This window comes from Cannabis sativa, chromosome X (assembly GCF_029168945.1).
Source record: "Cannabis sativa cultivar Pink pepper isolate KNU-18-1 chromosome X, ASM2916894v1, whole genome shotgun sequence".
In the NCBI taxonomy this organism is placed as follows: Eukaryota; Viridiplantae; Streptophyta; class Magnoliopsida; order Rosales; family Cannabaceae; genus Cannabis; species Cannabis sativa.
Window position 1 is genome coordinate 13,460,461 of NC_083610.1, and position 14,556 is coordinate 13,475,016.

General features: G+C 33.8%; 2 protein-coding genes across 2 annotated transcripts; both read left to right on the plus strand.

Moving 5' to 3' along the window:
• Positions 1 to 477: 477 nt before the first annotated feature.
• On the plus strand, positions 478 to 1,789 carry LOC115702471 (short-chain dehydrogenase reductase 3b-like). Its single transcript, XM_030629914.2, has 2 exons — positions 478 to 686; positions 799 to 1,789. The coding sequence occupies exons 1-2, from the start codon at positions 664 to 666 to the stop codon at positions 1,574 to 1,576; spliced, it is 801 nt and encodes a 266-aa protein (XP_030485774.1). The 5' UTR covers positions 478 to 663; the 3' UTR covers positions 1,577 to 1,789.
• A 7,439-nt stretch (positions 1,790 to 9,228) lies between these two features.
• LOC115711044 (uncharacterized) lies at positions 9,229 to 12,124 on the plus strand. Its single transcript, XM_030639405.2, has 8 exons — positions 9,229 to 9,734; positions 10,422 to 10,455; positions 10,567 to 10,749; positions 10,867 to 10,956; positions 11,252 to 11,317; positions 11,459 to 11,550; positions 11,638 to 11,685; positions 11,790 to 12,124. Exons 1-8 carry the CDS (start codon positions 9,385 to 9,387, stop codon positions 11,905 to 11,907), a joined length of 981 nt encoding a protein of 326 aa, XP_030495265.2. The 5' UTR covers positions 9,229 to 9,384; the 3' UTR covers positions 11,908 to 12,124.
• Positions 12,125 to 14,556: the final 2,432 nt, after the last annotated feature.

Below are 14,556 nucleotides of genomic sequence, written 5' to 3' on the forward strand. Positions count from 1 at the left end.
ATTGGAATGTGCTAAATTTAGTAAGCAAATATTAACACACTGTTCATGTATGTTGCTTAAAATGTTGAACTAATTAATCACTATTCAATGACAATCATCAAATTTTGATGCATTAAACTTTAATACTTTTCTGTATTTTCAAGGTCAAAGATTCAAAACCTTTGAGGAGGTGCAATGGTTAACTCAATTAAAGTGTATTCATGGTTTCACGAATTTAGATCTTATTATTAAACAAAGAGAAATGAATTTTCGTGTGGGGCCAGGCCATAAAACATATGGAGTATTTAGCAAAATAGCATTTTTATTATAATTACTTTGCAAAGTACCATTATAAAATTTCTACACTGTATGTATATATAGCTAACAATAAATGTTGCCGGCGGAGGCTAGCCTTTCAATGAAAGATTTGGAAGCAGGACACATAGAAATTAACATTATACATCTATATTAGATAAAAAAACATTATACATCTATAACGTCAAAAATTAAACTCTCTTCACATGTAAAAACTTAGAAAAGGTATAATACTTTAACTATATAACAATAATAACTATATATATAATGTTAACCACCATAAACATAAGGTATTATAAAACAGGTAGCAGATCCAAGGAGAGACCTTATTATTAATTTGTGAATTTGGGCTTTTCTCATCGAAAGAAAATGTCCAATAATCCAACTCTAAGGTGAGCCTTTTTTTTATTCGATCTATCTAAATAAACATCAACCATTTATTTTTATTTTCTGCTGCTTTTAATGTGTAGTAATTGTAGTATAATCTTTGTGAGCAAATCTCAGGTTGAAGGGAAAAGTAGCTATTGTGACTGGTGCAGCCAGTGGTATAGGCGAAGAAACGACCAGATTATTTGTGGCCAATGGAGCTTCCGTGGTGGCTGTCGATGTCCAAGACGAGCTTGGCCATGAGGTGGTTCAATCCATAGACTCCGAGAGAGTGAGCTACCACCACTGCGACGTAAGAGACGAGAAACAAGTCGAAGCAACAGTGAGCTACGCCTTAGAAAAGTATGGCAGCCTTGATGTTCTGTTTAGCAACGCCGGTATCATAGGCCCTCTGACTAAATTTCTTGACCTTGACATTGACGCCTTCGACAACACAATGGCCACCAACGTACGCGGCGTTGCAGCCACGTTCAAGCACGCTGCTCGTGCCATGGTCGCCCGTAACATCCGTGGCTCCCTCATATGCACCAGCAGCGTGTCTGCATCCCTTGGAGGAACAGGGCCGCACGCGTACACGATCTCTAAACATGCGCTTGTGGGGTTGGTCAGAACGGCTTGTAGTGAGCTTGGCGCTTATGGGATTAGAGTGAACAGCGTTTCGCCTTTCGGATTGGGAACACCTCTGGCCTGTAAAGCTTTCCATCTTGAACCCCATGAAGTTGAAGCTAATAGCTCTGCGTTGGCTAACTTGAAGGGTATAACTTTAAAGACAAGGCACGTTGCAGAGGCTGCTCTGTTTCTTGCTTCTGATGAATCAGCCTATGTGAGTGGACACAACTTGGTTATCGATGGAGGGTTCACTGTGGTTTCTCATAGTTACTCGACTGTTGTCTGAAACTAAGGCTTTGTTAAAGGATATAGAGCCAAGGAAGAAGCCAAAGAGCCCATCTTTTTTTGTGTGGTTTGTTTTGGCAATTGTGTTTTTCCTTTTTTAATTAACAAAAAGTCAAACATTGTTACCTGCAGTGGCCATGTGCATTTTCCTTGTAATCTGCATGAGTGTTATCATATTTGTTTATGTTTTTAATCTTATGAAAGTGAAGCCACCATCTTCTTGTCTGCCTGCCTATATAGTCAATTCCTTTATTAAAATTTTCTTACGCCTTAAAAGAGATCTGAAAACCCACACATCGAGGTTAATAAATGCAGTATATGAGTATTTTGTCAAAGAACGAATTGATATTGTAATTAGTACCCGGACACAGAGCTGGGCTATTCTTGTTGCTACTTTGGATCATTAACAAGAGTGTGTTGTGATTACAGATAGAGGTGACTATTTTATTATGAACATTGATATTTCGCAACTTAAGACGCCTAACACTATAACGATGCGGTATTTTATAATTGATTAGTAATTTCTTATGTTATTTATTAAATTAAAATATATAGGACACGCTTTTAAAATGTACCAATCTGTCACGTCTTATAATATTTGACACCTTAAGGTGCCCCTTAATTTTTTCTTTAATTAACAAGATAGTGTACGTAATCCAACTCTATTGATGTAATTTTTTTTTTCACTTTTTTGAAATAAGTAGACCAAGTACCGACATGAAAATTTTCAATTTAAAATATATAAAAATATTTTTATACAATAACACCAAATATAACATTTATATTAGCAAAATTTTATCACAAGTTTATAAATTTCAGTTTAAAATATATTTAGTTGTATTAAATGTTTTATGGGACAGAAATAGTTCTAAAATATGGATTTTTACAAAAATATTTTTTTTATCATATAAATTTTTTTAAAGACATCTAAATTCTATCACTTTAAGATCTACTTCATCCGAAACAAAATGGAATTTGTCCGCCTTTGAAAATGTCTGAAATCTTACCTCAGAAAAAATCTCAATAAGACTATTGTTTGTTATGATCGTCTTTGAAACCTTTATCCCTTTATTTTGTTTTGCACTAAGATAAAGAAGGGTTACTTAGAGGAGATTCCCAAAGCATAGGAATGAAGGTGCAAAAGACTCAGATACAATAATTTTGTTGGGATCTTTTCAGATATGTTCGAGCATGTTCGGACCTATATAGCTTGGATGTGCTCAAATGTGTTGGACTTGGACATGTTCGAACAAGTTCAGCTTCTCGAGTAAATATTAAGGTAATAGTAGCTCAAATATCCCCTAAGGGCTAAAATAAAATAAAATTATATTGAGTAATTGCTAATTGCATTTTATTTTTTTCTTTCTAGAAACAGCCTCCAAGCAAGAAGAGTAAAAAATCTTTTGTTGAGTAATTGATCTCAACCCTTTAATCTCACAGGTTTTATTGTTCCGTATGATCACTTTTTCTCCTTTAGATTTCCTGGAACCAAACATGTAACTTTTGTCATTAGTCATATGAAAAGTACAATCTGAATCTAAAATCCAACCATTTTTAAAAGATGATACAGTAACATATACTTCACCATTATCAGCACTTTCATAACCATCACCATAATTGGCTTGGTTATTTTTAGGAAAATTAGGTCTAGAGTTAGAATTTTCTCCCTGTCATTTATATTTATTTGGTTTTCCTTCGTTTAGAAAATAGCAATCTCTCTTGAAATGTCTTGGCTTGCCATAGTTGTAGCATCTTGTAGGATCAGGTGGTTCTTTTGAGTTTGATCTTCCCTTGTTGTGACTCTTTCCTTTGTTGTGAACTCGTTGTGACTTGTACTTTTGAAGTGTTAAGGTTTTCTTTGATTTGGTCTTCCTCTACTGAAGTTTACTTCTCCATTAAAACCTCCATGTTTCTCATTTTTGATCTCTAGTCCTTTGACTTTAAGGCTGAAATTACTTCATCTAGAGTAATTTCTGTCCTACCATATACTTAATGGCTTGATTCTCATCACTTAATGCCTCATTTTCACCAAAATTTTCTAATTCAATATGTATCCTTAGAAATTCATCTATGTTTTCATCAAGAGTCTTGCTAGTACTCATCTTGTAACCAAAGATTCTTTCTTTAAGAAAGATCTTGTTAATCAAAGATTTCTTTTGAAACTGATCTTCAAGCTTTTTCTATATTTTTGGTGGAGTATCTTCTTTGTCAACTAACTTGATAATAGAATCAGATAAGTTAAAAATGATTAATCCAGTTGCAGTTTCAAGTAATTCTTCTTGTGTTGATTTAGAAGTATTTTCTGACCATTCTATAGGTTCAATAAGAACCCTGAGTAATTTGTTTTGAGCAAGAAGAGCTCTAATCTTCTTCCTCCAAATCCTATAATCCCCTAATCAATCAAACTTGTCAACATCCACTCTAATATTACTCATGTTAATCAAATTGAACAAGATAATAAAAGTAAGAATGTAACAAGATATATTTTAGACTAGAGTTTTCTTGTTTATTAATTTCTTGATAATCGCAGATTCGATTTCTTCAATGTTTTGATGATCTTTCTTGTTTCTTGACTTTATTTCCAGGTGTTGTTGAATCTTCACCGAGCTCTGATACCACTATAGGAAATGCACAATACCCAAAGTAACCCTACACCAACTACCCCAAAGTGGGTCAAGCCTTGGTCCTCCTCAAAACACTGTCGTTTAAAGGTAGTATAAAAACCACTTTATATTGCTGCAAACCCTACAGCCTCACTTTCTTGTCTCTTCAAACCCTAGTAGCCAAAAATCATCTTCTCCTTCTCCTTCTCCTCTTCGCTAAAACCCTAGCCTCTATTATTCTCCAAGCTATGTCTTGAGCATACAACCCCTTTCCTTCACACTTGCAGTAACGCCAAGCCAAAATATACACAAGAAAACCACAAAGATCTAAATTGATTTTTGTTTGTTAGAGAATAAAGGAAAAAAATGAAAGGAAAAATAAGAGTAGAAACACCACAATAATTGATTTTGGAGTTCCCTCTAAAACCAAAGGTACGTCTCCGTCAAGCGACCCTCTAAGCAGCTTGATTCTCCACTATCGGTTACAAGGTTTTGGAGATTCCTTGCCACAAACCAGCAAGTAATCTCAAAGCCTTTTCTCTTTTCTTCCCTCTATTTTTCTGGTTTTCTTTACAACATATATCTCTAACTCTCTTTATTTTTCTCTCATGTTTCTGAGCATTATTTCTCCTCTAGATGGCTTCTACAACTCCCAAAAAGGGTTAGACCGAAGCTAACTTCAAATGAGCAGTTTGATACTCCTTTTATAGTGTTGTTGTTGTATGTGATTTAATGTGTTGAGCTGAGATGAGCTAGTTGAGAAATAGTTATAAAACTGTTATTTGATTTGCTTGAGTTGTCGATGTTTGTTAGAGTCTTGAATGTTGTTATTTATTTTCTTGTATTGTAAAGACCTATAAGATTTTAGTCTGTGAAACAGAATCGACTACTCCAAGTGTTATAATGGTTTGTTGAGGCTTGTAAAAAATCTTGCTTTATATTCCTTGTAACTTGTTTAAGGTATTTCCTTATGAGACAGTTAGTATGGATATTTATCCAACACCTATAGTTAATATTACTATTCAAAGACTTGATATTAATGATATATTTTGTATCTTGAGATGGAATTAACCATTTTTTGAATTTATTGTTTTATTTAAATTTTTTTATGAGCATGTTATTTATATAATTGTATAGTTCCATTTTGACAAGTTGCTTTTGTATCTATATTTGCTAATCTTAATTCAGTACAGGCCTTAATGGTAATAACTATAAGGACTAGAAGGAGAATATTTTTATTATTTTTGGCTGCATAGATCTTGATCTTGCCTTAAGGATGGATAGACCTGCTTTTCTTATGGATACTAGTACTTTCGAGCAAAGGAGGATTTTTGAGAAGTGGGACCGTTCAAACCGCATGAGTCTTATGATCATCAAGTGTGGCATACCTAATGCTTTTAGGGATGCATTGTCCGAAGAGGTCACCGATGCCACATCTTTCTTTACTAAAATTTTGAAACACTTTGCAAAAAGCAATAGGCAGAAACAAGTACTCTTTTAAAGAAACTTATTTCCATAAAGTTAAGTCGCAAGGAAAACAAGTATTAAGAAACTTATTTCTATTAGGTTCTAACAAAACAAGCTATCTTTCTGACTGTTCTCCATGTGTACATTGGAAATAAAGATGTAAAGGCAATATTACTTATAATTATGCTTAAACAAACTTTGACTTTACAATTGCTTATGGGTGGAGTGCGTTCATTCTCTCAGTGGCCAAAAGGGGATGTATTTAAGATGGAGTAATTTTCCTTAGTCTCCCAGTTTCTTTCTTTTGTTAAATAATTTATCATGTTTTAGTTTTACAATTTAAATGTTATTTATTGACAATATAATATCACCATAATATCACTTTCTTTGATTTCCTTATAAAGTGCACTATTTACCAACAGATGCAGTCATTTTCTGCGTTCAACAACATCTTCAATAACTCTAGTCTATTGAGCATTTATACTAGCATCGTAACTTGTAAGGCTCACACTTTAGAATTATCTAGGTGAATGTAGCTTGTTATTTGTTGATTTAATAGTAGGATCATATAGGATCTACTTTTCTTTTCTATATATAAATTTTAGGCTCTTACCTTCTTCTCTCTTCCTTTATTATTATTATTATTATTTTTCTTTTTGTATATAATAACAGAATAGCCATGACTCATTGAGTAGATGTCTATGTTATTTATATTTCAATTATATGTGAAATAATAGCTCTGTTATATGAATTAGTTAAGAATTTATCATTTTCCTCTTGTTCAATTTGCAAGGATGGACCGTGCAATGGGTTACAACATTGTGCCGTCCTCTCGTAATAAAAAGGCTGGATCTATCCTTATAATTTGTGAATTCTTCATTAAACTCTACCTATTAGTATTTGCAGCATGTTCTTTTAATTTTTTAGTTTTGTGTATAAATCTATATTAAATAATGCATTTGAAAATTTTATTTCACATAACTACAATTTCATTCGTATAAATTAATAATTACTTAGAAATTTAATTTTTAACCATAAATAATATTTTTTAGGGTAAATTTAGGGTAAATACGGTTATACCCGAAATTTGACTGTACTTCAAAGAGTGATACGTGTCAACCAAGTGGAATATGAACCACCAGATATAATGACGATTATATCATTTAATGCAAAATGAAATAACTCATTAAATATAGAACTAATAGAGTATATTCATAACTCAATGACTGTATGGTCTTAAGCGAGATAAGTATACACAAACTATTAATTTCTGTATTGACAGGAGACCATCTTACCTCGGAGGGAACAGTCCTGAGGAAACTACGGGTAATGTACAGCGAGATATCCACCTCGCTACATATAAGGAAATATTGACGAGACGAATTAGCTCTTGAAACACTTAGTGTATATTCCACATTATAATAACTAAGTTTAACAACTTTGAAACGTGTAGGACATGATTGTCCAGTCTGCGAGGCCTTATGGTCAAAGAACAGTTCTTAAGTTTGCTCGGAACACTGGAGCTCATAACATAGCTGGAAGGCATATGATTAAATCAAGTTATTATTAGTCATCTATAGGCAAAGCGAGATGCCTCTACCCACGTTAGTGTTAACCGCCTTGAAGATAGGAATGATAAGCAGTTATACGGTTATCAATTCTTATCTACACGTGTTTACATGAAATGTGATCAAAGCCTACGTTTCATGAAACGGTTATGTAATTCAAATCTAAATGTAAATAACTGCCAACCTATATTCCTATAAATAGGGGCAGATTCTACAGAAAAATGGACGGAAAATCTGGGAGAGAAAAAGATTATTAATTGTAATACTGTATTAAATATCCAGAAATATCTTGAATAAGATAGACTCGTGAAGTATGCAGATTTAACTGTAAAACCACGTAAAATATTTGGTGTCATTATTATACTTATTAATTTTCTTATATATATATATGTGTTTAATTTATTACGAAAAATACTCATTATTCGTTAACGAAAATCTGCGTTAACAAATACCATTTTAAACCCTGTGTTTTGCAAAAGTTACCAATTTGGACCATCTGTTTTGTTAAATGACAAAATGGATCCTGTATTTTCTAAAATTGTACAAATAGGACCCTGAACTGATTTTTTATCAAAATAAAATTTAATAATAATCCAATCTAGAGATGTTATGACAAAACTGGTTACATTTTCTGTATCAGTTTATGTTAGAAATTGTCTTAAAGTTAGTTATATTAAAAAGTAAAATTGTTGAAAATTGAGCTCAGAGTCCTATTTAATTTTACCATTTTGAAAAATATAGGATCCATTTTGTCATTTAACAAAAAAGAGGGTCTAATTGGTAATTTTTACAAAACACAGGGTCTAGAATGGTATTTAACTTAAATTTTATTTTGGATCCTGTATTTTGCAAAAAAAATTTATTGGACCATCTATTTTGTTAAATAACAAATTGTGCCTTGTATTTTTCAAAATGGTATAAAATAGTACCATGAATTGATTTTTTTTTTTTTGTCAAAATAAAAGTTAATAATAACCTACCCAATGGTCTTCAAGTTGGTTATATTAAAAAACATTATCAAAATTTGAATTCATATACTACTTTATACTATTTTAAAAAATATAGGTTACAATTTATTATTTTACAAAATAAAAATTCTATTCAGTAACTTTTATAAACGGTTCAAGATAGTATTAATATTTTTTCATTTATAAAAATACTTTTATATTTTCATTTCAAACATTGTATTAAATAACTTTTTTTAATATCACAAGGTTTATTTAATTAAATTACATATAACTAATAAAATATGTAATAAAAATATTTTATTAAAATACTTAAATAAAATTAAATATATGACAAAGCATGCGTGCATTGCACTAATATGACTCTAGTCTCATAATAAATGTAAATTCTACAAATTTATATGCAGATCAAGTAAAAAAAACCTCCATTGATATCACCATATCCATATATTTTGCTTGACTATCCAATGAGAAATCATTTAAACTAATTAAGAACTAAACAATACCAACTTAACAATTCCCTTTAATTAATTCATGTAATGATAAAAAAAACATGTATCTCAGGTAGAATTCTAAATCTCCATCTCTGCAAAAGAACAATTTTTCAACACTTTTGGATCAGTCAAGTTTTGATGTACTATGAAAATTATACCAACTTAATAAAAGAGTATTTCTATTCCGCATTGAGGTCCTTAGCTTAGCACTATCTAGAAATTATACTTTATGATTTGTTAGGGATATTTTTTTATAAAATTATTATGTTAAGTTATATGAAATTCAATTCTTAATTAACAAAACAATTAATGCATAGCATAACAAAACTCGACAGTAACAAATACAAATAAAATGAGTGTCCATCGTTATTTCATTTAAATATTAATTTTTCAATGAAGCTATTTAACGACTTTGTAGAAACTTCACAAAAACAAAAAAAAATAATTGAAGAAAAAGAATGGTCAACAAGAGCAATTGACCAGACAGTCAAAGCTACTAGTCCATATCAAACCATCAACCAAAACTCGTAGCTCCCAAACCAAACAAAGCTAGTCCAACATACATTTTCTCCCAAAATGATCCAAATCTCTGGAAACCCTTTCTTCATTTCTGAATTTAGAGACTCGGGTCGTCCTTCTCTTCTCCACATCACTACACTGAAGACGTGGAGTTCACGATTAACAACGACAACAGCGGTTAATTGACTGACATATGGGACTGCAAGTATATTGGTATGACTTCGTTTGCTTTGGCATTGTAGCTGCTTCCTTTTGCGGTGCCTTATGGGTAATTTGGAGAAGAGAAGGCTCGTCTTCCAGGCTCGACGACAGCACTATTTACGACGGCCTCCTAGTGGCTCAGCCCAGTAGTCAGGTGGTGTTTGCGGCTGGTGCACTGCCGAGGGGTCATGTTGGGAGTTCCCAGTTATGGACCAGCTGCTGGAAAGGAGTGCACCCTGGTTGGCTCTTGCTCACTCGTTCTCTCTCTTTTCTTATTATGGCTGCATTCTTGGGTTGGGACGTTGTTGAGTGGGATGCCACCATTTTTGTCTACTATACAGAGTAAATTCTCTCTCTCTCTCTCTCTCTCTCTCTCTCTCTCTCTCTCTCTCTCTCTCTCTCTCTCTCTCTCTCTCTCTCTCTCTCTCTCTCTCTCTCTCTCTTTGTACTCATGAGGCATAATTGTGCTTGCTTTGACGTATAATTAATGATTATACGCTTCCGGTGATTACAGGAGTGAAATCAGAATTGCCAATAAATAAGATGGTCCATATTCTTATAAATATATTAATGGTTAACTCCATTACATTTGAAATTCTTACTTTTGAACAAGACATATTTATGAAAGTTTCCAATTTTATTCTTCTTTCCTCTTCTTTAAGGATTTTTAATTCTATTCTATGTGAAACTCATATATTGTTTGTATGGTCATTGTTTTGTCAACTGTCACAGCCACTTAGTTTATGAGGAAAACAAATGTGCTCAAATTAGTTCTTGTTAACTCTGTTTATCATTTTATTATTTTTATTAAAAACAGAGTAAATGGAGCAAATAACACAGAAGTTAGATTTTTTTTTTTTTTTAAGAAAAAAAAAACTAGTTAGATGGTGCCGAGATAATATCAACACATTAGACTATGGTGAGAAAAGAACCTTATAAATATGAGACATATTAATAATGATTATTATCATTATTTTATTTCTTGAGTTTATAATTCATGGCATAGCCTAATACAAAATTTATTTGCAGGTGGACTTTTACATTAGTTATCATCTATTTTGCGGTATGTTTAACACTTTAAACTTACTCATAATATTACTCCCTTTATCATATGTGCTCTAAAAGATTTAATGTTCAATACACAAAAAAAAAAAAAATTGTTGATTTAATGTAGATAGGGAGCATTGTATCTGCATATGGATGTTGGCTGTTATCAAAGCATCCTGGCCAAAGTGATTTAGAAGAAAAGGCAGAAGAATTAAAGGGTGAAATGATGCAAAGGCACAATAATAAGGCTCAACAAGAGATTCATGAAAGAGCTGGGTTTTGGGGCTATATAATGCAAATAGCTTTCCAGGTAAGTTGATTTGTTGGGACTCAATAATATTCTATATTTATATATTTATACATAGTACAATCCTGAGCTAATAATGCTTGATCTTATCATTACCTTATAATTACATACAACATGCAGACTTGTGCAGGTGCTGTTATTCTCACAGATATTGTATTTTGGTGTATCATTCTTCCATTTGAATCGAATTCACATCTTGGACTAACTTTGGTGAGACCTACACTCTACAATTTAAGAACTATATACATATAGATACATCAGACATATAAATATATATATATATTTAAATCTTTATAAAGAGAGCCAGCCCTGAGATAAGCCTTCATACATAACTTTTTAAATTTGAGTGGTTTTTTTTTTCCTTTAATGTATATAAAAATGATAAATTTGGAAGCTTCTTGTTTATGCTGTATTTCTTTTTAGTTAGCTATCCTTACAAATATATATGTATAATGTGTATATATATTTTATATGTATATAACTGACTGATCTTTATACTTGGCAGTTGATGGGTTGCATGCATACTTTGAATGCATTTTTTCTTCTGGTAGACACCATACTGAATATCCTTGTAAGTAGTATTATTATACCATCTCTTTTCTTATGCCTAGCTAGATTTGCCAATTAATTAGAGAAATATTAATAACATAACTCATAGCCTCAATTAATGGTCTATGTATATACTAACTATCTAATCTCTTGGTCTCTTCAGCCATTTCCTTGGTTTCGGCTGGCCTATTTTGTCCTTTGGAGTTGTGTGTATGTCATTTTCCAGTGGATCATCCACGCCTGTGGCTTTTCATGGTACCACCAACCAAAACTTTACATATTTTTGACTCATTTTGATTAATTATATGATTTGGTCATCATATAGTTTTTGGTGTCTTTTAGGTGGCCATATCCTTTTCTTGAGCTCGATACACCATGGGCTCCTTTGTGGTAAACTCCTCAAAACTCATATTAATTGTTTTATTTATTTATTTATTTATGTGGTGTGTGGGAATAAGGAATCTAAAGCAATTATTTGTTTGAATATTGAACAGGTATTTTTGCTTGGCTTTGATTCACATACCTTGTTATGGATTGTATGCACTGATTATAAAAGCCAAATATACAATTCTGCCAAGACTGTTTCCCCATGCTTTCGTGAGGTCTCATTAGTTTTTCACTCTTGTCATTCACTGCTATTCCATATCGTTTTTCATTTTTATTTTTTGGGTTTTTGGTTTTTGATGCTCGTTAAATTTAGAAATGTGTTCCACATGTCTAAATACTTTTGATTTTACAGTTGGCAATGCCGTTAAGATTTATATTTTCTTTTGGTTGTATTAATATAGTTTTGTTATTCCTTTTATAAAGTAGTTCAATATTTTATATATTTTCTTCTTTTTTTTAAATTATATTTTCTTAACCTATTATATTATTTATTTAATTTTTTTTTTAGAATATGTTCACACATTTTTTTACACCAAAATACTACAGACTTGCGTGATAATACTTTTTAATTGGAGATAAGTTGAAAAATACTTTTTTTTTTGTATTCATTAATAAAAAATATTCTCATATTATATTTTATTAAAAATTTTCAATAGAACCTCTATTTAAGAATACTCTATTCAAGAATGACCTCTAATTTGTTATAAAAATATGAAATCCCAATTTGGGCCAGTTATAAATAAGAATAACCTCTATATTGTAATTAGTTATACATTTTTTAAGTCCCGTATTAATAAAATATACCTCTATATAAGAATAATTACATCTTAAAAAAATATATACATATATTTTATAAATTTAATTATGTAGAATTAATAATTTTATTTCAAATTATAGTACATGTATAAATATTATATGTACTCGAAAATAATTCTAATATAATATATTTTGCCCCTGAATTCGCCCAATATACGTGGACCAGTCGAAAAGGGACACGTGGATCAGATAACTTGTAAATATTTGATAAGTCTTTGTATGCCATAAGGAAGCACCCTGGGCATAGGTCCCGTAGGAGGCACCCGGAGTGTAAGGTGCTCCCGGAAGCTCGCATAGCATGAAGCCTCTCCGGGATGTGCCAGGCCTCTCCTGAGCAATCAAGTCGCATTTAATGCCGCATGGGAGGAAGCGTGTTGGGACTGTAACACGCAATAAAGTCTGACGGCACAACCCCCAAACAAAGTTAGCCACAAGAATGATCATTTAAGTCTAGCGACGGCTACTCTGCGAAGAGTCACGTCAATCACAAGGCAAAAAGGACATTCCTCATAAAAACCCTACAGCACCTAGGGATTTGACCATGCATCACCCATGGTATATTCATTGGAAATGTCCAACTTTATGGATATTTGCAGATACGTGTGTAAGAACAATCCTAGGGATCACCCCACCAAAACACTATAAATACCCCCTCAAAGCTCATTTAATGGGGTCGAGAATCTTGGGTTGCATAAGAGCAAGAAGAGAAAATACTCACCAAGAACATTCTCTGTATTTATGAGAAAAACATTCTCTCAAGTGTGGAATCTGTATTAAATACATCCATTAATAACAAAGACTCGTGGACTAAGGCTCATTAACGCCCCAACCACGTAAAAATCCTCATCTCACTTTCTTACAGCTCTTTACTATAATCATATTTTAATAGTTGCCGAAAATCTCGGTCAACATTTTGGTGCTTTCATTGAGAGCTGAGGAAAGCTGCTACATAACAAGCATTTGACTTCACAAGAATGGTGGAGACAAGAAGTACACGTCATCCTCGTCCTCTGGAAGATGCTCAAGAGCCAAATGAGGAAGATGTGGCCTCAAGAGCGGCAGAGGAGTCCGAGGAAGAAGAAGAAGAAATAGTCCCCGACGAGAACTACGAGGAAAACCTCGACGAGTATGCCTACGACGGAGGAAGTTACTCAGAGCTGGTGCTTCTCAGACAAAAAGCTATCGATCATGAAGCCGAGATCGAAGCTCAGAAAGCGCAAAACCAAAAAATGCAGGAAGTGATGCTAGCCATGCAGAAAGCCATGGAGGCAGCTGGTATTCACGTGCATCCCAAGGCAATGGCCGCTGGGCTCGACGGAGAGCCGCCGACGTCTTCGCCTAATTCCCAGCCAGAAGAAAGACCTAGGGAACCTAGCCCTATAAGGCACCCTGATGAGGAAAATCAAACAAAAAACCCTACTTCTACCCCTGGGCGAAAGAAAAAGGTGCAGGATCCGCGAAGGGTCCGCTCAGATTTCCCTAAAGGGAAAGGTCCGCAGAGGGGCAAGCCCCAGAGAGGGAGTCTTGGCCCTCAGGATCGAGGGGACCGGAAAAACGTTTCTGTGCACCAGGAACCAGGGGGTAGAGGAAGAAGAGGAAAGAGATGTCCTCCCATTGATCTGAGAAATCAAATCAATGGGAATCAAGGTGACCTCCGGGATCACCTTGACCAAAAAAGATACAGGCCCGTGGTTTCCTCGGGTACGTTAAACGAAGAGATTATGGCGGAACTTGCCATACTTCGAAAAGACATTGCTCGAGTCTCCCGGAGGCAGAAGGGAGACGACTCCGACTCGGACAGCGAGGATCGGGAGCCGTGTGCCAAGCATATCCTGGAGGCGGAGCTCCCTAAAAACTTCAAGATGCCCGAAATGGCGGCATATACTGGGAACTCCGATCCCAGTGACCACCTGTCACGGTTCAACCGTGTCATGACAGTCATGCGGGTCAGCAATGACGCCAAAGGCTTGTGCTTCCCCCTCACTCTGAGCGGATCAGCGGAGGAATGGTTCAGAAAGCTGGAACCAGGATCCGTGGGTTGTTGGAACAAACTCCAAA